Source organism: Lagopus muta, chromosome Z (genome assembly GCF_023343835.1).
Source record: "Lagopus muta isolate bLagMut1 chromosome Z, bLagMut1 primary, whole genome shotgun sequence".
NCBI lineage: Eukaryota > Metazoa > Chordata > Aves > Galliformes > Phasianidae > Lagopus > Lagopus muta.
Window position 1 is genome coordinate 34158704 of NC_064472.1, and position 27567 is coordinate 34186270.

General features: G+C 40.6%; 1 protein-coding gene across 1 annotated transcript; it reads left to right on the top strand.

The window, feature by feature from the left end:
* The first annotated feature begins 1842 nt into the window (after positions 1–1842).
* Positions 1843–22206, top strand: ACER2 (alkaline ceramidase 2). Its single transcript, XM_048931690.1, has 6 exons — positions 1843–1993; positions 8145–8259; positions 9186–9327; positions 13017–13154; positions 18169–18306; positions 18966–22206. Exons 1-6 carry the CDS (start codon positions 1886–1888, stop codon positions 19150–19152), a joined length of 828 nt encoding a protein of 275 aa, XP_048787647.1. The 5' UTR covers positions 1843–1885; the 3' UTR covers positions 19153–22206.
* The last annotated feature ends 5361 nt before the right edge of the window (positions 22207–27567 follow it).

Genomic DNA, 27567 nt, shown 5'->3' on the forward strand with positions numbered 1-27567 from the left:
ACATGATTTTATCACTCAGGTATACTGATGAAATTTTTTAGCAATTTTCACTTTGTCGTTTAGAAAGCAGAGAGGAAAAGGGCACAGTTGTCTGGAGAAGCATTATACGCAGCCTTAACACTACACTTTTGTCGACACTGTTGAAAACTAGAAGATTTGAAGAACTGAACTATTGACTATCTACATACTGTTAGCAACTGGCAGGACAATATGGCTAGTAGGCATGGGACACTAAAAAAATTTTTAGGACTGCATTGATGGTTAAATCATGTGAGCAATTGGCTCCTTATGCTGCATGGGGAATCTAACAAGTGCCATGAGAGATCTTCAGAGGAAAATCCTGCCTTGCATCTATGTCATACAATTAGTTTGTCCAAAGAAGGGCAACAAAGCTGGTGAAGAGTATGGAGCACAGTCTTTTGGGGGTAACTGAGGGAATTGGGATTGTTTAATGTGAAGAAGAGAAGGCTCGGGGAGGCATTACCACTCTCTACTATTGTCTGAAAGGAAGCTGTAGCAAGGTGAGGGTTGTTCTCCCAGGCATCTGGTGATAGGACAAGAGGAAATGGCCTCAAGTTGCACCAGAGGACGTTCAGGTTGGATATTAAGAAGAATTTCTTCTCTAAAGGAGTGGTGAGGTATTGGAACAGACTGCCCAGAGAAGTGGTGGAGTTACCGTCCCTGGAAGTGTTCAATTAAAGGGTAGATGTGGCAGTGAGGGAAATGGCCTAGTGGACATGGTGATGGGTTGATGGTTGGACTAGATGATGTTAGAGGTCTTATCCAGCCTTGATGACTCTATGATTGGGAATTATGTCATTTCTTTAGGAAAAGTATTCCATCCATTTTTACTTAAAATAAGAAAAAATGCCTTTTTCATTAAAGACAAACAATGCTGTCACAGAGTGTCTTGAGTTGCTAGATCTGTCCTAGAACTGAACAGTTGATATGGCTGAAACAGGAAATACCATCATTGTGTGCAAATTGTCTTCTAGGAGCGAAGTCCAGGTATTACTGCACACAGATCAGCTTTCACTTAAGTGTGCTTCCTTTAAAAGGCAACCTGCCAATGCCTGAGTTATCCAGAAACCTTTGCTTCAGATGAAGTAGTTGAGTTCCAGAGGCTTGCTCTCCTTTGCCTGTCTGCTGCACTGTCTGTGACTACGGGGAGAGGAAGATGAACAGACAGACGGGTAGTGGGAAGTGTGTGTGTGTGTGTGTGCGTAATGCTGGGCCAGCTAATGTACCATCTCCAGCCTAAGAACCTGGAGGTGCCTGCAGGAACGAATCTAGAGAACCGTGTCCCATTCTGAGCTGCTCAGTTCAAGAAAGGAAACTTCTTGAGCGTCCAGCTGAGGGCGACAAAGATGATTAGGAATCTGGAGCATCCGTTTTGCGTGGAAAGCCTGAGAGACCAGGGTTCAGCCCGGAGAAGCGGCTTCTCTCACAGAAAAGAGGGGATCTCATCACTGCTTATAAATACCAAAATGCAGGAGTTCAGAGCATGGTACAGCGAAATGGTGCACCAGGCTCTTTTCAGCCGAGAGGACAAGGGGTAAAGCAGCGCAGAAAAAACGTGACAAGCCATTTTCATCCAAGCGTTAGAATGAGCACTGTTAATGCACACAAAGGAAGGCGGGCTGGGAGAGGGCAGGAAGGAGGCGGGCAGGCTGCGCGCTGAGCAGAGGGCAGGGAAACAGGAAAGAAACGCCTGGGAAGCGCCCCATGGCACGAAGCAGGCCCCGGCAGCCACAGCCACGCAAGCCGGGCAGCCGCGCCACGAGGGCGGGGCTGAGGGAGGTGGGAGGGAGGAGAGCCGCCCCGCCCTCCCCGCCCCGCCCCGCCCCGCCGAGCCGCGGTCGCCGGGCAGGGGCGGGCGGGCGCCATGGGCGCGATGCTGTGGTGGGACCAACTGCGGGCCGGCAGCTCCGAGGTGGATTGGTGCGAGGACAACTACACCATCGTGCCCGCCATCGCCGAGTTCTACAACACGGTGCGCGGTGGGAGGGGAGGCGGGTCCGCGGGCCGGGCACAGGCGCGGGCTGCGAGGGCGGGTCTGGCGCCTGCCCGGGCACGGTGCTCCTTCGGCTGGCGGTGCTGAGGGGCTCGCGGAGGGGCTCCGCCGGTGTCCTGCCGGACGCGGTACCAGGAGTGACAGCCAGCTGTGCGGTTTCGTATCGCAGGCGCAAAAATTCGGAGGTTTAGACAGGGCTGCCAGCTACGAGCGAACGGCGTGCATGTCCTCCTGCCCGGTGCTGGCCCGCCCGCGGGTGTCCCGTGCCGTGCTGCCGCAGCTGCTGTCCAGTGGTGCAGGTGTAAGTCTGCCCGACGGCGTGCCGGGCAGGGGCGGGCCGCTAGCAGGCACACTCGGTGTCTGCAGGCAAAACCATGTTTTAGAGCTTTGCCTTCACCCAGAGCCAAACTTAGAGGAGCAGTTTGACAGAGGGCTGCAGGGTGCAGTCAGCACAGTGCTGCTGGGAGGAAGAAAGGTGAAAAAAGGAGGGAGAGGAAAGAGGACCGAAGTAATTGTTACTTCCTCTAGGAGCCCTGGTTCACTCCTGACTCCTGTCATCCCAGCCCAGAACTGCTGTGGAGTGCTGCTAGGGAGCACTGATGGAAGAGTATTCCCCACCGCAGAGATCTGGGAGGGGAGCGCTGCTCCCAGCATCCTGTTTATTCGTCTGAGAGTTTGCAGTGACAAACAGATCCAACAGGGAGTGAGATCATACATCATCGGGCTTTCTGGTGATGTGCTTTACCATGTCACTGGGAGGGAGCGCTGCAAACAACATGCCTCTGGTGTTGCCGTGGGTTTTATGTTCTGTGACAGGTGTGAGGTGGGATTTCTGCTTTGTCTGACTTATGTACTTCAAAGTGACCTTTTAATTTCTTCCCCAAATTCTGTCCTCGTCTGAGCTCTCTTTCAGACTGTGTTTCTTGACTGCTAACATCAGATGCTAGTGCTGTACTTCTGTGAAGGAAAGAGGTGTCTCGAGTGTTCATCCCTCACAGGAGTGTGTACCCAGGGATGCACTCCATTTATAACAAATAATTCAACTGTGCATGGTGTACATGGCTAACCTGTTGTTTTTCCTTGTAGCTCAGCACCAGAGTCATCTGAGTGGTGTATCGTCTGTGTTTGAGGGTGTGTGGTAAAACAGTCTGCTTTCTTTGTTTCTGATGTCACTGTGCAAGAACCAAAAACAAAGGGAGGAAAAGGTCAGGATAAACAATAAGTTTCTTGAAGAAGCGATGTGTTTTGAAGCCAGAAATGCAGGGGGTTGGATATCCTTCTGACTGCTCTGAGCTGATGAGCTGTGGCAAGAAAGCTTGCGAAATGCTGGGAGCTGCAAGTATGTCCAGGTGATTAACTCAGCTTCCAGACTAGCAGAGAGGCACAACACAGAGTTTACCCTGAAACTCTCTGTATTGCAGAAGCGTCATCCAAATCAGCTAACTGTACGTCAGAAACATGGGGAGTAGAGGCTCTGTTGAGGGTAGATATGCTTCAGTAGTGAAGAGATTATGGAGACTGTCTTCTGTATTTGCAGCTTCTGAAAACTAATTTGCAGTGAATTGTTGGGGGCTGAGTGATTGTGTTCCTGGAGAGAGAGATTCTTACAGCGTGGCAGGAAAGATTGGGCCCTGACAGGTGCTGCAAGTGGACTCTGAATTTTATTCCTTCTTAGATGTTTCTGTTCTGACACTGACTGAAAACCTTTAGAAGTTTCAGGTAACATTCTTCAGCAGACCTGAATGTGGGATCTGGGTCTTCAAGCTGTAGATTAAAACCTTGCTAATCCGCATTTTAGATTGCCACAGCTAAGATCAGAGATGTCGTTTGGGTCTCATGCAGTATATAAGCAGAAAACTGGAACAGCTTATCTGAAACATATTTAGAAAGATCCATTTAATTATTCTTGTGGGACTCAACTTTAACGTTATGCGTAAATTTAACTTGATCTTGTTAAAAAGCAAATCAAAGTGCTCATCAGGATTAAGTGAGTAGAAGAATATCTGTTCAGCAGTTCTGCACGAATTAGTCACATAATTTTTATAAAACGTACACGTCCAAGATGATTTCATGTTACACACTAAAAATACCTCATAACTAATATAACAAATTATAAGAAAACTAGGTTTTTTTAAATTTTATTTTGCTATTTAATAATTAATCCTTATACAGTGTAATCTCACTCTTGAACAAAAGCACATACCTCCACACACTTAAAAGAGATTACATGTGCAGAGGTATTTGCAAAAGAAAAGAAAACAAAACAAAAGAAATTTCTGGAAAAACTGAAAACTCTTAACTTTTTTTGTTACTAGTGAAATTGGTACTTTTCAGTTTAGTGTTTTATATCCAATTGTGCATATATTTATTGCCAAATTTCCATTTAAAGAGCATTGCCAGTGGTTTTATTCCTTGTCTGGTCCGTAGTAGCAAGGAGATAAATGTTTTTAGAGGCTCTTAGATTGAGAATATGCTTATACTCTGGCAACACCCTTTGTACTACTTTAGTATTGCAATATATGTATGTGGTGTGCTCTTGTGTCGGAATGCTAAAGATACAAACCTCTAACTTCACTGAAGAGATATTCCGTTTTTGCTTCCCATTCTCACAAGACGTGCAGCCTCAGTGGCTGAATGCTGCAGCTGCTAGCAGTCTGACTTAGCAAATAGTAAATACTTTTTGGTAAGACCATGGGAAATATCACACACAGACTGTGTGGGCAAAATTATGTGGTCGTGATCTGAGCTGGCCACTGGAATTCCATCTGTGTCCTGTGTTCTTTTCATACAAGTAAGTAGTTGGAAATTAAAAGTAGAGGTCCAGAATTGTTTAATGCCAGAGGATGGACTTTTATTGATGGGCTTCTTACCTTTTCCTGTAACTTTGAATTACCTTTTGTAAATCCCAAAGGAAATTCTAGGTACTCCTCTTCTTTAAACTTCTTGCACTGATCTTAACTTTATAGACTTTTGAATTGTACATTACCAAATCTTATAGGCCAGTTGTGTATTACGTGAAAACTTGTTTATGCAACATACTTTCTAAAACCAGAGCCCAGTGGATGGGTGCCTCACTTATTTGGGAAACCTGGCATTAATCCTGGCAGTGTTTCTAAGGGTGCGGTTCTTGTAGGGAGCCAGGCTGATAGCAGAGGCTGAAAGCCAGGTAGTCAGCACTCGTGTTGATGTAGTTAACTGTGAACTTGAAACTAAGAGAACTTAAGCAGCATATTTCAGATCATGTTCCAGAGCTCTGGTATGAATACAGCTTTTGGAAATTACTGTGTGTGGAATATAAGAAACAAAACTGAGTTATTTCATGAAAGAGAGGCAGTAGTATCATGTTTTATTTCCAAACTTAACAGAAAAGAATTTGGGCATCAAAATTCTTTCGAATTTTACAATGATATGTAATTTCCCTGTAGGCCATTGCAGTGAGTATAAATCTAGCCTAGTTTTTACTCAGTGTGATTACTTAGTCTGATTTACTTTACTGAAAAGATTCTTTTTCACATTCCTTAGTTTATAATCATTTTTTGGGTTGTTTTATTTTTTTCCTTGATATCTCTTTGACATAACCTTGGCTTAAAATGTTCAGAGCGTTCTGAGGCTCTCGGAGGACCTGCTTATATTCCATCATCCCTGCTGCCAGTCATTGTTTATGTTTCCAATCTGCTGTAGGATAAGGAGAGCCTTCCCACTCTCTGCTTGTAAAAGAAGGTAGCAGACTACAACTCTGGTCCATGAGTATGTTCCAGATGGCCCAGTATATCTTTGCTGCACAGTGGTGGGTGGCTTTTATGTGAATGGAAGATGTTTGCATGAGCATATTTGGGTGAATGTGGAGGTTTTATGCAACTTAAGCAAATTTGTCTCTTAAAATGTGATTTAGGACATTGTCTGTAAATAAGTCTTTGGTCTTTCTGTTGCATCCTCAGGGATGTGCTGCACTCTGGCATTGCTAGGTGCCTGCTGCCATTGTAGTGGTGGCAGAATTTGCTGCCTTGGTGGATTGAGGTGTTCTATTGCTACTTAGGAGGTGCTTTGTCTATGACACTGCAGACAGCTTTTTCATACCTGTGAGACTGGTCTCATACTTCAGCTTGCAGGAAGAGAGAAAGGATTCATTAGACAACAGTTTGTAAAGACGTTTAAATGAAACTGATAAGGCTCTGGCCTTCTCTGCACTCGGGCAGCTTTGACCACAGTCTGGAGAAGTCTGGGAGCCAGGCAGAGTAAGCTGGCAGTTCAAAGCTGAGCAGTGTGAATGGCTTCTGTGAAAACGTGTGAGTCCTTGAGGGGCCTGGTCTGTGTCAAAATGAGCCAGAGGATTTTGTCCTTCCTCATGTTGGTTTAGAAGGGCAATCCAGTGGGAGCAGAGCAGTAGCTCTGTTCTAGTATTTCCCCATTGAGACTGGTTATCATTGTGGCCCAGCTACTAGAAGCATGGTGACTTCTCCTCATGGTAGGAAACTCATGCTTTTTGTCTCTGAAAGCTGCCACGATCTTTTCTCTTTCTATCCATCCCCTCTTTTCTCTATCTTTGCACCCCACCATCAGGCAACCAGATGTTCACGGCAGTGAAACTGTCTGTGCGCTTTTCATGGAGCCTTAGGACACATGCTCCAGCAGATGTTAGTTTGTTAAGGTGTCTAAAGATGGTGTCAGTACAGAAATTTCTTCCTGCTGTTTTTTTCTAGTAGCTGCTCTAGCTTTGTTCTAGGTAGAGAAGATACCGGATTTTACATCTCTAAAATGTAAAATGTGATAGATCTTTCTAAGTGTTTTACTTAAATGAATTTTGAAAGAAATGCAGCTTGTCTTTGAGGAAGGAAAAGTGTGCCACTTTGAAGGAAAGTGGCACACATGAAGTAGAAAAGCTACTGCTATAGTTATTTGTCAGTTTGGATGCCAAACTAGGAGTATGTTTTGACGAGTCTTGCAAAAGTTAAATTAGATGTGCCCATTTTAGTCACTGCAACCTCTGCTTTCACATTGTCTGAGACAGTTAAATGGTGGATAGTTATGAAATGAACAAATGCCTTCTCTGTATGCCGTTCCTGAATCCTTTTCTATTAGATTTTTATTCATGTCATTAAGTGTCCATGAGTGTCTGAGAGGAGGAGATCTATCCCAAAGGAATGCTGTTTATCACAGAATTCTTTTGTAAGTCCATTTTAGGGGAACATTGCTAGAGATTATTTTGTCACATGCCTCGGTTAGCTGCAGAGATTGTGAGGAGATCAAGGCTGGGAAGTTCATCCTTGCCCTTGTCCCATTGTGAAGTAGCAGTATGTCTGTGGCTGGCCTTCAGCATAGGCAACTTCTTACTGAAAGAACTGTGTGATACTGCAGTAACAGCTCCTGCTAGTGACAGGTAAAGCATTTTCAGCGTGTAACCAAAGAATGATGCTTTGGATTGTTGCTAAGCAATTAAAAACGGATCTTTGTTCAAGACACATATGCTGCATTAAAATAATAAAGTTATCAACTGTCTTTTGACAATTGAATTACCTTACCAGCCTTTTCACCTTCCTATTACTAGTTTTCAGTTTTATTTTTTCACTTCTGTAACGGAGAACCAGGGGAAGAAATAAAGTGTATAGAGGATTTACAACTTAAAGCTTTCTTAACCCTTCAAAAAATGGTTCAAATTCTTTCAGCTTAACTTTGTATTTCAGGTCTACCAAACAATAGCAATTGTTCATTGACCTGACTTCAACAAAACTGAACAGCCTATCTAGTGCTTTTTCCATGCTAGATTTGACAAGGACTGAGAAGAGAGTTCACTTGCTACAGCTCCCTGCTGTTAATCTGTTTGCTGTTGAAGGCTTCCTGAATTACAGCAGAGTATTTGCAGCCTTCTAATAAAATTCCTCTGGAAATAGACTTGAAAAGTCATTTAAAGGTGTGACTAGCCACAATTTACATTGCTTGGAGTTTTATGCTATTACTAGCTTATGAAGTTCAGCTTAATGATACTTTGCAAAAACTGATCTGCTTTGGCAGAATCCGAGAACCACATTTTATTGAGCTGAGGTATCACTGTATGACTTTTTGTAGATGGACTATCCTATAGAAACTAAATGTTTATTTTCTGTCTTTGTGATACTTTTTTTTTTTTTTATAGATAAGCAACGTCTTGTTTTTTGTTTTACCACCCATATGCATGTGCTTATTCCGTCAATATGCAACCTGCTTCAACAGCGGAATATATTTAATATGGACTCTACTAGTTGTGGTCGGTAAGTTGATTAATCTCTGTTTGCCTGCTCATGCATGAACGAGAGAGGAAATTGGTTTTTCCTGCTTGTGCATGATTGTTTCTGCAAAACAAAGCAATATTGACGTCTGTAGAAGAGTTTGCTTGCACTTGCTTGAAGCAAAAGCAGATGTACTTTCTGAAAGGAAAATGCCTCTTGCAGTTGGAGTCCGGAGGAACTCTGACCTTAGTTCTGCACCCTTTTTGTCTCTCCTTTGTACAAGTTCTATTATTGTATCCAGGCTTACACTAGAGCAGTGCTGACTCTCCATCCTCTGACGCTGAATTAATGATTGCTAAGAGTTCTTAACAAAACTGGAGAACATAACAGGTTTTGCTTAGTAGTTAGACATTTTAATGATTGATCCACAGATTTAGCAATATTGTAGATGGCAAATTCTTGAGCTTTTTCAGTTCTACAAGCACTGACAACTTTAAAGGGGGTACTCAGAGTTATGTGGGCCATGTGCCACTTTCCACTTGTAAACTTAGATCGTGTAGTCATCACATGCTGCTTTCCATCTTCATGTTATCCATTCTTGTGTTATTGGGAAAACTGAGAAAATTCAGAAAGAGCATTTGAATTCACTTCTTAATTGTATTTGCATTTAAATTTACTACACGATGTTTTTTTTGGTGTATATTTACTTCTCTACTTGGAGATGGCACCTTTAGCTCCCTCTTTGGCAATGTGTGTGTTTAATAGTTATCTATATTTATTTATTGATTTATTTAATATGAGGTGCTGATGTTTTAGTTTGCTTTTTTAGAAAAGCTGGTGTTTTGCTTTGTTTTTTTTCTAGATCAGATTGTATGAACTATTTGCTATGAATTCCTGTTAATGAGCAGCGTGTTTTAGTCTGTACAGCACTGTAACTACTGACTGTAACTTCTGATCAACTCTTTCAGGAATTGGATCTGTTTACTTTCATGCCACCCTCAGTTTCCTGGGCCAGATGCTGGATGAGCTGGCTATACTGTGGGTTCTTATGTGTGCTCTTGCCATGTGGTTCCCTAGAAGATATCTACCAAGAGTTTTTCGGAATGACAGGTAATCGTGCAATGTAGTACACATGCCTGTTTCTTGAAACATTTCATCTTATGTTCTTTTTGTTCAGGAGTCCTGAGTCTGTGTTCCTGATGTTGAGTTTTATGCCCTGAAACTTCAAGTTTTGGGATGTGATGATTGACTCTGAAAGTGCCTATTCTTGTTAGCTCTAGAAAGACATGAATAGTTTATGTAAGTTGCACCTGAAATGAAGTAACAGGTACTATCTTCTCATGTTGCTTTTGTATATCTGGGATTATACATATGAGAATGTACCTGTGGAAGTCAGCTTAATGTTTATCTGAACATTTAAGCCAGAGGTTAAATGTAGTTTGTAAGTATTCAAAGACTAAGTATGCTGTTTGTTTAGAAGTCTCTCATTGCTGCAATGGATTTTTTTTTATTGCAGCTTTAAAATAGAATCGTAGGATCACCAAGGTTGAAAAATACCTCCAAGATCATCCAGTCCAACCATCCACCTAGTACTAATATTTCTAAAATGTGTCCCTTAGTACAGCGTCTGAATGTTGCTTGAACACCTCCAGGGATGATGACTCAACCACCTCCCTTGGACAGCCCATTTCAATGCCTAACCCTCTCACAGAGAATAATTTTTTCCTAATATCCAATGTGAACCTCCCATGGTGCAACCTGAGGCCATTTCCTCTAGTCCTGTTGCTAGTTATGTGGGAGAGGATGCCAACCCCCACCTTGCCACAACCTCCTTTCAAGAAATTGTAGGGAGTTATAATGTCTCCCCAAGCCTCCTCTTCTCCAGCCTAAACAATCCCAGCTCCTTCCCCTGCTCCTCCTGGAGACATGCTCCAGACCCCTCACCAGCTATGCTAGCCTTCTCTGAATGTGCTTCGATGTCTTTCTCGTAGTCAGAGCCAAAACTGAACATAGTACTTGAGATGTGGCCTCACCGGAGCTGAGTACAGAGTTACGATCAGCTCCCTGCTCTTGCTGGCTTCACTATTTCTTATATAAGCCAGGATGTCATTAGCCTTCTTGACTGCCTGGGTACACCGCTGACACTTGTTTAGGCAAGCATTAGCCAACAGCCCCAGGTCCGTTTCTTCCACACAGTCTTCAAGCCATTCTGCCCAAAGCCCTCTCTGGGCTGAGGCCAGTGGGATGAAGTTCAACAAGAAGAGCATTATAACCAGAGTTTAAAGAATCTGTTTGTGATTCTTTTCCCCCTTACATAGAAAATATGGTGTAATCTTCGTGCATATTGTTCTTTTATGCATAAAAAATCTGACATTATGAAGAGGTGGAATAATAATGGAATAATAATGGAATAATGGAATCACAGCGCCAGTGTTCTGCTCTCTGAAAACTGCTAAGGCTCCTTCCTTTTTCTTTCTCATACTATTGTCTGCTTTCTTTATTTTTTATTTCCTTGACATATACTCGATTAGAAAATGCTTTCATAGAGAAGGTTGTTGCCTGCATTGAGTATTCCTCAAAATAGCTTGCACGGTGAGGAGTATATCTTGAATTATCATATGTAGTCCGTAATGCAATAGCTTTGCCAAGTTATTACTGTGAATTTAGTACTTTTTCATACTGTAATGCGGTCCTGTTGTAAGATACCATATACTTAAAGAGCAAACAGAGGTTTTCATGAGATTATTTGGTAGATTACGTGACTTTTAGATAGTTAGTTAAAGTGAAGAACTGTTCAGTCTCCTGAATAATTTCTCTGACTGCACATACATTGTTCCTCAAAAGCCTGAAGGAATTCTTGCATGTTATATATTACCATATTCTGATAGTTTGTTTTATAGATTTGTAGAATTAGCCATAAGGTTACGTGATATCCTTTCTAAAAGGAGTAGTAATACTTTTGTGGAGAAATCCTATTTCAACTTGGTGATAAAACTAAAGTGATACATAATGATCTGGCTGTTTATAATTGATCCATAAAAATACAGAGATGAGCTGAAGGATGTACCCCATGCTCATGTTTTCACAATACTATTTTCCTAAAGACTGTCAGGATTTGTTAAGATTTTGATTTCTTTCTGAAGTGTACAGAAAAAAAAAGAATTTTAATGGACAAAAACGTCTATCTGAAAACAGATCAGATTTGTGCATAGACATATAAAGGAAGGTGATGCTCCTCCTCTACTCTGCCCCACTGAGGCCACGTTTAGCATACTGTGTCCAGTTTTGGGCTTGCCAGTTCAACAAAGACAGAGATCATCTAGAAGGAGTCCAGCAGAGGGCCACAAAGATGATAAAGGGCCTTGAGCATCTCTCTTATGAAGAAAGGCTGAGTATCCTGGGTCTATTCAACTTGGGCAAAAGAAGACTGAAGGGGATCTGGTAAATGTTTATGAGTATCTGAAGGTTGGTGGGACTAAACCATGAACATAGGAAGTTCCATATAGTCATGCAGAAGAACTTCTTTATGGTAAGGGTGACAGAGCGATGGAACTGGTCGCCTAGAGAGGTTGTGGAGTCTTCTATGGAGATATTTGAGACTCGTCTGGACACCTACATGGGTGACTATACTGTTCCTGTAGGGAACCTGCTTCAGTGGGGGCGTTGGACTTGCTGTTCTCTTACAGTCCCTTCCAACCCCCGCAATTCTATGATTTTGGGATATTTATATGTACATACACATACATATTTCCATGTTTTGTTTTGTTTAACTTATTTTTCTAGAGTTATATGTGCCCAATACTCTGCTCTGATTTTTTACATTCTTCATCCTTCTCACACTCAGATTTTGAATGTTGAAAATGCTGTTATCTACCATGACTGATTCATGGTATCTTTAGTCATTAAGGCACTCACATCAGATCAGAACTTCCTGCTTAAGTAATGTGTTGCCTTCCAACTTTAAAATGCTTTGAAACAAGAGGCCCATGAAATGAGTTTGGTGAAGATGAGGATGATAATACTGATGATCAGGGAATGGTGATAACAGGTGTACTTGAGATGTGGAATTAAGGAGAAAAGAGCCATCCCTGAACATCAACTAGTTTTATGGAGTTGTGGGTCAGTAGCCTGGAGGCAGTGTAATGGTCCTGTATCTTCCACAGTCGTGTCACAGACTAGAAATGAGTTGTTTAAAAGTCCAAATTTGAAATTTAAAAAACAATATATGTTTGTTTTAGAAGTTGTCACTGTCCATTTGTGGCCCAACTGTGATTTCGTTGACACAAAGAACGTACTAAACAGACTGTAATGCGGCTCTAAAAGCGAGGACAGTAATAGTAACAAAAATATCCTAAAAATCCATGTTAAAAGCAAGAAGAATCATGACACAAAGCTGATTTGAGGAAGTACAGCGCTGGATACAGAGAAGATCTTGCTCTCAGCTTCTTGTGGAAGAAGAAAAATTGGAGCAGGCTCTTAAGATTTTGAAACCAGTGATTAGTGTGGGTCTGTGTACACATGCACACATATGTCTATGTATATACAAGGCTGCTTTGGAAGACTGTAGTTCAGGAAAAGGCTAGCTATGTGATTAACTCTGTATGCAGAGTATGCACTCTGTATGCACTTGTGTGCAGGATCCTCATCCATTTTATATGCACATTGTCATTGCACTCCTGACCACACGCAAAAAAAATGTAAGCTTTATTATGCTGTTAAAGTTGTGTTAAGATTTCTGTCTTTGCTGATTAAAAGCTCTGAGTTAAAAGCACTTTTCCTCTCCACAAAAAAACTTTCAGGAGCCGGTTTAAAGCTGCTGTTGGTGTCCTGTCTGGAGTTACTACCTGCCTTGCCTTCATTAAACCTGCCATTAACAACATCTCACTAATGACTCTGGGTGTTCCTTGCACAGCTTTACTCATTGCTGAGTTGAAGAGGTGAGTACATTTCTCCTGAATGCAATATTGCCTTTGGAGATCCTTAGGCCACCATACAATGATAGAGTAGATCTTGCTTCATTGTTTTGATAGCAGATCAGAAATGCTTCTCCATTGTACAGATCTGGCATGAGATTGCTCTGTAAGTTCAGACATTTTTGGCAAGGATTTTTTTTTCCCTAGGTGATTATACTCATTGCCTCATATAACAGATCAGATGTTGTCTATCTTCTTGCATTGTATCTCTTCCCTCCTCCTGATCTAACTCTATTCATTGTGGAGTTTTGGCAAGTTTCACTCCAGTGACAGCTTTTATACTGTGTAGCACAGGAGTGAGATGATCATATGATCACAGCCTGAGTACTGCAGGGAGCAAGGTCCAAGCATGCATGGAAGATATGCCAGCTCACAGGGCTTACTGTCAGTCTTACATCACACAAATAATACGCTGGAGCCAGACTGACAAAGATAAGATTAATGGCTAGGTCACAGAGGGTACCTTTCAGTCACCTTAGTAACTGTGGAACCAGAATGCAGGTAGAAAATAGTCTGAGGTTTGTTTTAACATTTTAAAGGGTCCTACCATGACTATGAGAGACTTTTTTTGCATCTCCTCACCAAGGCAGAAAGGACCAGGCAAGCATCAGCGTATAAACTTCTCCTCTCCTACTTTTCTTCAGTGTCTGAGACAGACTTATGTTGGCTCTTACACTGCATCTGAAAATGTCCATCAAAATAATGTAGAGTAAGACAAAATGCCTGCATTCTAACTGCTTCTGTTGGTGAGATTGTCCTGTTTTCCCACCATATCCTGTTCTGATGTTACTTTCCCTTGCAGTGTAAGCATCTGCAAATCATGTTCTGAATAAGTGTTCTTGTGTCTTTTTTCTTTTGATGTTCTGCTAAGCAGCAGCTATTGCTATTGTCAGAGAAATTTGGGAAGCAGCATGGAAGTTCCATGCAGAGGAGAAGGCTGGTAGGTTAAGAATGCTAGTAGGTGTGTCTTATTTTTAAGAAAGCACCAGGGGACCACTGGCAGGGCAAAGGGAAATTTGTGTCTGGCATTGAACTATTATTTGAGCCTCCATTTCAGTTTTCCAGGCATGAACTCCTGAGAAACTTGAGAGGATGAATAGTTAAGTGTCTTTAAGGTTTGAATGCTGTTGGAGCATATCTAGGAATTAATATGCCTACATGTACTTGCTCTTTGAAATTCCATGTGGGAAGTCATGTCACATTAAAATATGTGGAGTTTACCTATCAGTTTTTTTGAGAATTACAGACACAGAGAGACCTTCCTTTGAAGTGATGATTAAAAATGGACCTAGAGTGATATATGCTCTCTGAATTACCTATTTGGATAATGTAATAGCTTTGGTATTTTTTTGATGTAAATGTAAAAGGCAGATAATTACAGATTTCATTTTAAGCTATGCTGATCCATGATAAATTCAAATTAGAAGTGGGATCATCCCATCTCTTTGCTGAAGAAAAAACAACAAAAAAAACATTATTTAATGCCTGTGATTCTCCTGTTCTCCACTGCTGCAGTCGCTAGGGGGATACATGGCTGAGTCCTGGCAGGCTGTTATGGTTCTTAATCTGTGACGCAGATATTTTGGAAAGAAAGGAGAAGAAGTTGCTGAAGTAGAACTTCTTAGTTTAGAGAAGTTTCTTCTGATCTGTGCTTAAATAAGTGTGCTGGTATAATATGTCACAGTGTTATTCTCTTTGTAGGCTGTTATAAATCTTATACTGAATTCTAGCAAATCAGAAACACTTTGTTTTCAAGTGAGAATTTTCTGCCACTCATTCATTTCTGATGAGGAGAGACTATTTGCACAAAAGAGCCTTATGCTCTTTAGAGTGCTAAGGACATGCTGTGGATGTAAGATGATCAAAAGAGCAAAAGGCAGTTAAATGCATACTCACTCCCGAAAGACAAGACATTTTACACTTTTTTTTCTTATTTCTGTTCAAAGAGAAAAACTTCGTGGGTGTCACAGGGATGCAATCAGCTAGAAAGCAGCTGTGGATTATGTTGTTTGCTGGTCCAAGCCAAATAACAATGAAGATTATAGCATCATCAGATTAGTATGATTTAGTGTCCTCTTCGTGCAAGTAACTATTTCCCTGAGCAGATGTGTGGTAGGATATTCTTGTTCAGCTGACATCTCTGTCTTGAGCAGTGAAGACCACACTGCCTTCATGTTTGTTTATGCATATTTGATTCTGCTACTAGCAGTCTCATTGTGGAGGAACTCTATTTCATTGTTTCAGCTTGCTCTCTTCACTTTTCCTTTGACTAAAAGGTTAGACTAGTTAGAAGTTTAGAACTAGGCTGTCAAGGCAGTCATCTGTGTCAAAGTCATTAATCAACGTCCGGCAACTACACTGATTTGAAGAAAAGTTGATAAGTTTTGTTATGGATGCCATGACATTGGAAGATAATACTGTTGAAAGTGTGCACCAGCCCAGTCTCTCATATCCTGGGATACACCAGTCTGGGATACAGCAGTGTTTGAAGTAATGATGATAATTACCTCTCCCCTTGGTGATAAAACTACTCAGATACTGACAAGTGTGGTCACTCACTGACTAAAGGAGCTGTCTGTTTGAGGTCAAGCCACCTACTTTAAATGGAATGCAATTGCACATATTTATTTACATTCCTCAGACAGGTCCTGGAGAGGCTCCAAATTGTCTGTGCACACAACCTTTGCTCAGTCAGAATGCACAGTTACTCAGCATAGCAGTCTAGTCTTACCTGTTGAATAGGAAGAGAGTTTACCAATATGGTTTCTGTTATAAACCTGTCAAATTGTATTTTTCTCACTGGCTTGTTTCACAAGAGAAAGAATTCTTGTAGCTGTGCTCTAGAAGTCATTAGGCAACTCAAAAATCTCCTCAGTCTTTTCTTCATGCTTTTTATAGCCTCTTAAAGGCTATTTGAATGCCTGTATTTGAATGAATATAAATGAACTGGAGAATTCAAGCCAAACAAAAAGCCATTTTGTTCCACAATGTGGAATGTTGATTTTTTGTGGAAGTCATGTAAATGCCTTTGTCATGGAAGCAGAGATTGTGATACCTGAAGATTAGTGTGATTTTGATTGTGATGTTATTTACAGATGACTTAAAAAAGCATGCCTGACCCTAAAGCCAATTTGTGCTGAGGACACTGGAGAAAATTCCAACAAGATTAAGCAGTAGGTAGTTCTTCTGTCATTAATCCACTGGCTGTGGAGGTGCCTCCTACTCAGTCTTAGGAGTTTCTTAATCCCAAATGCCTCAAAAATGTCAACTAAAACATTCAAGATTAAAAAATACCTTACAGATTTGTGGAGAAAACTGTGCAATTTGCTTAGCTTGCAGTGCACCAGAGCAAGGTAAACTATTGGTTCTGCAATGTATTCAGAAAAATGTTTCGGTAGAGAGTACTTTATTTTCACTTTTTCTGAATGCCTAGCTGGACTCCTTTAGCAAAGCCGTGATAGCTGCTGCAGTTCTGCTTTTCCTCCACAGAGAGGCAGGAGGCATTATCTGTGGGTGCTAGTAGTTAAGAGTGTCTAACATGAGGAAGACTGTAATGAAAAGTTGTAGACAGAGTTGGCATTACTACTCCTAGTAGAATGCAAAAGAACGTAGTGGGCAGTGTCTTCGCGTGAAGGCTGAGTATTCCTTGTTGTACTGGCTGGACAGCTGGGTCACTGATTTACTGTTGACAACTAGCTAAAATAAGTAACTTTAACAAATTACTTTGTCATCTCATTAGTTGATTTGGATCAGATGCTTATTGTATGCATCACTGCTATGAGAATGACTGCTCATTAAGCAAGAATTATCTAGTAGCATTTCAGATTCTTGTGAAGAACACTAAGAGTTTAACAGTTAATTTGAAAAAAGGGGGGAAAATCCCAAATAATAGCTTAGGTCAGAAGGCAGGGAAACTGAGCCACACATTCTTTGGCCACATAGGACTACCCATGTTTCAAGCTAGCTTTGCATTGTAAGTATCAGGACTGCATCTAATGGTACAAAGAGGCCTAATCTCAAAATAGCAAGTGTGGGTAGAGAGCAAGCTAATAACTTCAAGAGAATATTGATGCTGCCTTTTTTTATTTTAGTCTTCTGAGCAAAGCTGCATAGTTCTTAGTGTAATTCCAAGACATGGAAAAGAACAAAGCATCATATAGGGGAATAAAACTGTGAGCTTTTGAATAGATCTGCAACACAGGCAGTGCTAGGCACATACTCTTGCATCTCTTATTGTATTTGGTGATGATTACCTGCAGACCTCACTGCATGTGATCACAGCAAATGTTTTCACTACAGTGTACCTCTATGTTAACAAGTATGGTTTGTTGTGGAGGGAGAGAATTGCAGTTTAGACGATGCGAAGAATTCTGTGTGAGATGTGCATGCCTGCACTGTCTACTGAAACATACTTGTTTGTATCCTATGCCTCTGCTCCTGTGCCTTAGTAGTTCTCTGGAACTGCAATACTGTAGGGGAAAAAAATCAACCAACTAATTAAAAAAAACTCATTCTGTTCCTCTTTATTACCAATCTTCATATAGTTGCAATTCGATGGAAGATAGAATGTGAATAATATTGACTGATTGCTGAATGGCTAGTTGTTACTGACAGGATGTTTGACTAATCAGTTATTCTACATACCACAGAATCACAGAATTGTAGGGGTTGAAAGGGACCCTCAGTGCTTCAGTGTTTGCTCACCATTTGCTCTTTGGTATTTAAGATAATGCCCAAAACACAGCTACTGATTGAGAGGTTTGTTTTGTAACCTCACGTGCCTCACATCAGAGTCATATTATTGTAAGTAAAGCTCCAGCATTCAGGACATTTATAGTGGAGGTGTTTTAAAGATGTGCCTAGCCTTTTTTTCCCCTCCTCTCCCCTCCCATATTCTGCTACTTAGAGCCAAAGAGCATCAAGAATCAAACAAATACTGCTTTGTTTCACAGTAGCTTCTTTGTATTTTTCTCCTCAGGTGTGAAAACCTGCGTGTGTACAAACTTGGTCTGTTTTCAGGTCTTTGGTGGATGCTAGCACTTTTCTGCTGGATCAGTGACAAAGCTTTTTGTGAAATTTGGTCGTCATTTAACTTCCCCTATTTACACTGTGTATGGTAAGTGTTGTGCATAATCTCCACGGTTTGAATCAAGCGTGACAGATCCTCACCACAGTATCATTCTGTGCTGTGTCCATAGGCTGCTAGTGGCTATTTCTGGTTGGTGCTAAACGGATTTACTGGTAAGATTGTAAGACAGGAGCAAGTCTCACGCTATCCAGGGTGCAGATTTAGAAGACTCTTTTGCCTGATCACATTCTTCAGACACTAAGTTGATTAATTGCAACTAAATTTCCTGTCCCTACTGGCTACTAAAAATCAAAAGCACCGGTCAGCTGAAGCAATGACCATAAAGGCTCAAGCATCCACAGTTAATAGCTGAGGATGAAGTGGAAGCAGTGAACAGCTTTTTCTTTTGTCACAGCAAATTGTGACCTCTTATCCAAAGTGCTATAATTGATCATTTCTAAACAACTCTGTAAGGTGGAAAGAGACCAAAAAGCTGCAGACAGTTTATGTAGAGGATGATCCAATTTTGTAGCTTTATGTATTCTCTGTATTCTTTGCCCGTTGGCGTATAGTAGCACTGTTAGGGACTAGGAAAAGAAGGAGAGTAACAGACTGATTTTAAGTCATGCTGATGTATTTGATAACTTCATTGAAGTCATGTTACTGAATTTTTCTTTTTTTGGTGGGGGGGTTTGCTCTATTCTCAGGCACATTTTGATTTGCCTTGCGGCTTACCTAGGCTGTGTCTGTTTCGCTTACTTTGACGCTGCCTCCGAGATCCCTGAGCAGGGCCCAGTCATAAAGTTCTGGCCAAGTGAGAGATGGGCATTCATTGGTGTTCCGTACGTCACCCTCCTCTGCGCACACAAGAAATCACCGGTGAAGATCACATGAAGTTAGCTGTGGAGTGGGATGGATTTTCAACTTTCATTCCAGCTCAGACAGTATCTAAAACAATGATAAATGCATAGGGTTGTATTTTATCTTCTTAAGATAAGCAGCCTTCCCAAGTCGTAGAAACAGGTGGCAACTGTGTTCTTTCTCCTCCTTCCAGAGAAGAGAGAGGTAACAGGAGCATGAAAGCCCTTGAACTATTTTCTCTGGTTGGCTCTATTTTGCACTTTTTTTTTTAATGTAGCACTTCATTTGATTAAAATTTTTTCCAAGTGTCAATAACTAGAAATGAAGCCCCTGCAGTAGATCATTTTTCATGCTTGGCTCAGTTTTGTTAACCTCTGTCTTGAGGCATTCCTTATAAGAGAAACTTATCAGAGGCCTGCTGCCATTTTTGTGTCCTCAGCTCTGATGTGTGTGTCCTTCTCGGCTGAGAAGTAGATGTAATTGCACGTCGGCCACAAGGGCGTGCTCATGTTCCTCCCATCCCGGAGTGTAACACAGGGAGTCTGGATGTGCATCAATTTGGATCAGAAAACATTTGATTGTTTCCCCAAGTACAGCAGGAGACCAGTGAAAAATGATTATCACTGGATATCTGGCTCAAAGCAATTAAACAGTGTAAGTGTGGAAATAGCTGACAGAAGATCCAGTCCCTAAAACTAAATAGGAATTCAGGGGTTTTGAATGTTCCTGTATTTCCGCTGATTTGTGGACATTAACATGCTGCACGTTTTCCTTTTACAGAAATGTTGTGGAAATCCTTCTCTACCTCTGCAGGCATGTTTGGTATTGAATTTGTTATTGAAGCTTACACAGAAATATGTCAGAGCACAGATCACCAAAATTGACAGTGTGGTTAAATTGCTAAGACTCCTGAGGTATCTAGCTGTATATTTAATTAGAGAGTTAACTTCTCAGCAAAGCTTTGCAAAGTGACATAAACAGTAGTCCAGTAGTGCTCTGCTGATGATATTTAGGAAAAAAATAGGTAGTATAGGTACCTGCTTAAAAACAAAGAGAAAAGACAGATTTCAGTAATCAATGAAATGTGATATTCAGTCTTGCAGCGTTAGAAAGGAATAGTAGATTCAAGCTTTCTGTTAGTTTTCAGCTTGTTTTGTAAGGGGTGCAGTTAGTTTAAAGTTTTACATTGGGATTTAAGTTCTGGAATGCCTATGGTTCTTGCAAGCTATTAATGCTAGATCTGATAACAAAACAGTGCAAAGCACAGGTAAGTTTTTTTAAATATTAGTTGTGATTACTTGGAGAAAATGGGGTCTACTTAAATTCTACCAAATATCAGAACTGTATGTAGGTTAAGGATTTAGATGTGCGTTTTTAGTTAAATGATATTTCCTTGTTGGATAATAGACCAAGAAATAACATTTTCTCTATGTTTTGCTACTGAGTCTCATGTCCTTATTTTTTACGAATATGAGTATGTACTCTGTACAATATCATCTTTAGGAAAATGGCTTTTAAGAAGAACTTTGGGGTGAATTAGCTTTCAAGCATTGTAAAACCTTTTTAATAATTTTGTATTCAAATTTATGCTGAGAAAATGGAAGCTGATGTGTATGCTATTACCCTTAAAGCAAAGTTGTTAGTAGGGGATATAACTTCTTGAGAACTTTGAGGTGGGTAAGTAGCCTACTGTCAGATTGATTAATGGATCACAAAAGCAGCCAAATCTTTACTTCATTGCAGCAATGAATATTTATACCACTTGCTTGTAGATTTGTTGGACAGAAACATGGTTTTGGGCACATATTTTTGTATGAAACTTCTTTGTAACTGTACACACAGCAATGTTTGTTACTCGTTGAAAGCCAGCTACTTTTTCCATTTTTTCTTCTCTCCTTGATTCTGAAATGCTCAGTTTTAACCAATTCTCAGGTATTAATCTTGTAATTAGATCCTTATACTGATAGACTTACTGGCTGGAACCCAGCTAAGGTTGCTGTTTTCAGATAAAGCCCTACCTTGAGTTAGATTTCTTCAATAGTGCTTACTAAATTATAATAATAAGATATTTTCAATATTGCTTGGGGAATTAGTGATTGCAAATATATGTACTGTTCAGAATGACTGGAGACTTACTGCTTAATATTTTGTTTGAAAGAAAACTGTGACGTGAGGGCTCTACCCATCCTGCAGACAGCTGCTGTCTTCTGCCCTAGAGTCTGACTGCTTATAAAGAAATGATTTTATAATTTAAAAAATGTAGGGCAATCAGCTATTGCAGAGGTGAATAAATGCAGGTATAGTTCAGAATAATCTCAACTTTATTTATTAACTAACCTCTAACCCTCATACTTTTCATAAGAGATGCTGTGAACAAATATTACTATCCATTGTACGAAACTACACTGTAGATTGGGGGTATTCCAGGTATGAGGGCACTCCAGCATTTTCAGACGTAGTTATTGCACTTTACCTTAAATTATTATTAACTTCTATTCCAACAAAAGCCACATTTATTTAAAAAATGAAAAGAAATGCATATTTTGCATATTCACAGCTTTACAGCTTTACTTTGAACTAAGGCTCCAGTTTAGGATAACATCAGTACTGAAAGAAGTATGTAATTGGCACACCAAGTGGTTTGTACACTGCCCGTATCAAAAAGATGACTAGAAGTGTGCACAAATAGGCCTGTTATCCTGGAGTATGAAATGATGGTTTTAAAATCTTGGAATGCTTCCTTCCTTTGCTGGCAGGAAGTTATTGGGTTTCTAGACTTCTCTTTCAATTAGCATTTTAGTTTAGCTAGTGGAACACAATAGTGTGTTGAACATAATGTGGATTCTTTATAGATAGGTGTTGGTATGTGAGGTGCATCATTCTCTGAGTTAAACTGTAAGAATATTTAAGAAAGGATGTTTAGATCTGTCATGGCAAACGCTTGCCAAGTTCACAATCATTCAGTAAATAGCGTGTAAGGAATTGCTCTGTTTTGCATCTCATTTGAAGTCTGTATACTGAGTATTTGTGGAAAGCATGTAACACTTGGAACATTAAATTGCCTTCGGAATAAATACTGTTTGCCTTTTCATGCTTCATGTTTGTGGAGAGAAGTACAGCTGCCAGTATAATGCTTTGAAGAAGAACAGTCTGTGATGAGGTTAATTTATCTCAGAAAGGTGAGAGCAGTTTTGAATCTTAGAGGAAGAGAGACACTGCATTAAGTACAAAACCTCCTGCTGTTTTTGTTTTTTGGTTTTTGGGTTTTTTTACAATCTAAGTAGAACAAATACTTGATTCACTTGCAAGCATGTGAATAATGCAGACATGTAGCAAGAAACACCTTAAAACAAGTGGCCTCTATTTCCACAAATCCAGAAAACTGGTTCTGAGTGAGTATGTCTGAGAGAACAAAGAGCATGTCTTCTATATTCATTATCTTAGATTGTGTTTCCACCTTAGGGAAATAATTGCTATAAATAGCTTTCTACCTACACCGCTCCTTGTTTGGTTTTATGACTGTTTCTCTCACTCCACAGAAAATAATAGAATCTTAGAGCGGCTTAGGTTGGAAGAGACCTTAAAGATTGTCTAGTTACAATCCCCCTCCCTTACTTGAAACATTTCTGGATTCCCATAAGCCAGTGTTGGACTTGAAACCATTAAGTAAGTAGAAAATATATCTATAATTCAAGATGCTGTTTATTCAGAGTTAGTATTTCTAGTTGGCAAGATGTCACAAACAGATGGATTGTTCTGTCACTCAGCATGCTTTGTCTGAAGATTACTGACTTTGTTTCCTCTGGAAAGAAGGGGAACGTGATTGTAATTGTAATACTGCATTTCTCTGATAAATTCAGAGATCCTTGCTCATTTTAACCGAATATGACAGAAACAAGAGCCTTAGAGATAATTTCCTACACACTGTAAAAAATTCTCGAGTTGCCATGCCTAAGAGACAAGCTGCCACATAAAACTTTTTATTAAAAACCAGAAACCTACTGAGGGAGGAAACTAAAGAGATGCTCAAGTTCTTGATGGGCTCTAATTAATTGCAGCTCATACCAGCCACAGCATCTGAAACCAGTTGCACATGGACCAATGCTGTAGGAAGAAATTGTGTAGGCTAGTGTTCCAGGGATGACAGAATTACTACTTCATAACATGTGGAAACTTGCTGTTTTCTCCAAACTTATAATGCATCATTAAGCATCTTCAGCACCTTTCCCAAAAAGGGGCAGTTGAAAGTCTCAGATCACCATGCACCCTTTTGGCTGTCAAACACAGTGCCACCTGAGAAAGGTGGAAATCCGGATGAGTTGACTTCTGTGCCAGCAGACTCAGGAATGATAAAAAAAAGTGTTTGCGAACTCCCAGCATATAGCAAAGAGCTAAGTAGAAGTTTGTCAGGAACAAATTTTGTCTTCATAATTTAGTTTTCTTCAGCAAGGGGAATATCTGCAGTCCCTGTGGCTATGGAAGAGATGGTATTGTGTTAGGTTTCTGAGACTGATGAGATTTCTTGCACTGCTTGACAGGACATTATTATAAAAGTGCTAGAAAACCTGAGTTTAATAAAAATTCTATGAATGAGTGTGAAATTGCTTGGATCACTGCTTCTGGGCTGTTCTCAGTGGTCTATTACCAAACTAGAAAAAGGTGTCAAGTGGAGTTCAGCAGGATCTCCTAGGTCAACTTTCATTTAGTTGTTCAGTACTATGCCCAGGGAAGGTATCAATAAAGTCAAGTCAGGGAAGGTCCACAAATACCTTGAAAAACAGATCTAAAGTCCAAAGGCAGCTTGCTGTATCGTAGAAAATAGAACAAAATTGAGTGACTGCAAAGTATTATATAGGCATCTATTTTTGTTTATATACAGGTGCTGGACAAAAAAAAATTTGTTGCAAACGTATCCCGAGATGAGGGTTTTAACTAATTTCCCTGAGAGAGAAACATCAGCTGTAAATAAGAGCATCTGTGCTCTCCATAGAGACTGGACTTTGTAATTTGCCAGTGCCTCTGCTCACTTCCCGTAAGCACAGCCATTGCTAGAGACCTCAGTGTGCCTGAACTCTCTTTTGCAGGAGAGTTCTCCTTTACAGTCCATATAAATCATGATGGAAATCAGTTAGCAATAATGCTAATTGAGCTGACCACGGAGAGATAAAGGTGGAACCCAGAGGAAACTCTGTTGCTGTGTATCCCATAGAGCACATATTTAATTAACTTCCTCACCCAAGTTCTGTCTGGCCCACTTTCTGATTACTGCTTCTGTTGTCTCCAGTGTCCAGCAAGTTGCTTGGAAAGGCACGGTCCTGATGGGAATTGTTAGTTTAAGTAAAGCAAAGACCTACAGAGAGGGAACCCAGACTTTGTTTTTCTCAAAACACAGAAAAAATATTGCATCTGCTTGTCCATGCAAATCTTGCAAACAAACCGTGTCTTTTAAGGCTGAAGTTGCTATTTGTCAAATGTGCAAATGACATATAATGTATTTCTCTTAATAAGTTCAAGAAGACACTGACAGACATAGCATCAGACCCTATAGTATCTGGATGCAATCTGAACTTTAACATTAATAAGCAGTTTGTCCCTGGGCACTTTTTTTTCTAAGCTGCCAGGACTTGCTCATGTTGAGAAGCTTTTGTCTACTACAGGAGACATGACACAGGCCTTCATTCAGTATTCTATTTCAGGTCTCTTGAATGTTTCCTGGCACCTGGATCATGGTTTAGTTTGGAAAATGTGCCCCACATGCTGTGTGCAATGGCTTCTTATTGACTGTAGAATCGCAGAGCCACAGGACATTCTGAGTGGGAAGGGACCTGTAAGGATGATGGAGTCCAGCTCCTGGCTCTGCAGCATGACTCACTGGACTGCCAACATAGAAGCTAGATTGTATCTGTCATGGTATCACATAGGTTATTTGGTTCAATCTCTGACATACCAGCATTTGTCTTTCTGAAGCACTCCTTGTCAGCTTCTAAAGTGTCAAAATCCTGACTCCTCTTTTAAATGTATAACCTACTTCTCTGCATTGTTTTTAGAATTCTAAAACAAGCCTTGAAATCTGCAGTTTGTTTTACATAACTTAGTAACTAGTCATATATCTTCTTTGTATGATAAAATTCTTTGCATTCTTTAGTTGTTGTGTCTACTTCTGCCATGGTCAGAAATCGTGTTGAGAAATAATCCCAATTACCTTTGGAAAGTTTCCAAAGGAGTTGCTCCACTTCTTATCCGTAGCACCTTACAAAACACTGAGATACTGTGGCTCTGTCTGTCTTTCAGTTATCCTAAATAGCTTTGGTTTTGCCAGGATTCTTACCTCAATGCCAAAGTAAGCATAATGCCTTTAATTTTGTTGGATGGATTCTGTTAATTCAGTTAGTTATGTGATTTTTTTTTTTCTTGTGTGACACAGATTACATGAAACATGCTCTTACAGTTACAAAGTGATCAGCTTAATACATGCTAGAGAAGAAGAAAAATACCTGCAGCTTATAATAGCAAAAATATATATATAAATCTGATAAGTTGTATTAGTTCTCATGTTCAATATAACCTTTGTATCAGCAGGAAGGCTGGAGAATTCAGAGAACTTAGTGAGCCTGGAAGTTCTTTTTGAATTACCTTTATGGGATTGTATTGAATGTAAAACATTTGGATAAAGAAAAAACTGCAATACAGACAGAGCATAGCAAACTGTTGATAAAAGAATGCAATCAGTAGATATGGATCAAGGACAGAATGAAAAAAGTGTGTAAAGAAAAGATAGACATTTGATGTAAAAAGATGAAAGTCGTTCTAAAACATCTGTAGTGAGACAGTGCTTTCTGAACAATGTAAGACCAGCTGAACTTTACGCAGCAAACTTAATGACTGCTTTGGAAAGAAGTTCAAGACTGGAGGAATGCTATCTCTGTGCTAACACTGTGTTTTAGTATTTCAGTAACTGTTAACAAAACTATCTTGATTTGTGTAAGGCAGTTGGATAGGGTGATATGAGGTGAAGTAATTAAATATGAATTTTAAGGCTATATCTCCTGGCATCAAGCTGGCTTTCGTGACATTGTCCTATCATCTCCATCTCATTTCTCTGGCACAACACAGTATCTGATTGGCCTCATCACCGCTGAACTGAAAAAAAAATAAAAATCCTGTATATGTGGTTCAGCCCTTTTCTCCTTCTATTCTACCCCAAGCTGTTATTTCATATAATCTCCTATGTCATTTTCTGCTAAATGTGCCTTGTGATCCTAGATCTCCATTATTTCTGGCATGGATATGGAATGAGGTCATCTCCACTCAGTTTGTTTGAGTTGTGCAGCTGTGCGGAGAAAACAAATGTGCTAATCTGAAGGGTGGGAGGAGACAGTGTGAGGAGGAGAAACACAGAGCTGCAGGGAGCCAGTCTGGGTGCTCCCGTGTTCTGGGTCGTAGACAGTCTTATTCCACAGGAGAGCCTTTGCAGGCAGTCTCCACATTGCCTGGTAGCTTTTCTGTCAGTGAGCTCCCAGAGGTCTCCAGGACGTGCCTGGGTGAGAAGAAACGGTGTAAAGGATATGTATTGTTTTTGCTCAGAAGTAATATCGATTATTGACATTAATGGCTGCTTGCAAAAAATCACTTAAAAGCTGGAATGCAAAGCAAGTACTTCGCTAGAAGTCTTCAGGAAAAAAAGGGAGGGCTCTGGAGGACGGGACTGTCAGCTCATGGAAGATGTTTCACTGACAATGTGAAACTGCTAAGTGGCTTATGAAAGAGTGGAAAGGAGGCCGTGAATAATAGCCTTACTGGTAGGCAAGAGGGAACAAGTCATAAGCAGACAGCTGGCTTGGGACAGACTGTGAGGGCAAAAAAGCTCAGAGGAAAAATGGGAATTGTGAGAGGACTGCAGAGAATGGAACATGACCTACTTTGTAGTAGAAACCATCCAGCACTGCAATGCGATTTTCCACATAAGCATGTTGGATAAGCATGCCTACAGGGATGTGATCTGCTTAACTGACAGTGCAGAGAGCAGCGATCACAGGGTCCTGAACAAACAGATAACAGGATTCGTGTTGTACCATCCCAGCCTGCACAGTGTTCCACAGAGGAGTGGTGTGCTCCTACTGACCACAGTGTCTGGGCAATCTTTACTGTTTGCTCTGTGATTTCCTTTGCTAAGAGGAGAGGAGTTGACCAAAATAATTTTTTTAAGTAGTCATAGAAAAATAGAGCTAGAAAGGTTCTTCAGAAGGTATTTAAGTCTCTACCAACTGAAAAGCAGCCTGGAAGATACTTTTCTAGCCTGTTCTTCAGAACTTCAAGGGCTCCAACTGTCCACAATTGGTTCACATCAGCAGAAGGGAGCACTGGACAAAGAGGCTGCATTTGTTTCACTATCAGCACATTTGTACTGCACGTTTAGTTTCCATAGGGAAAGGCCTCTCTGCTGGTCCT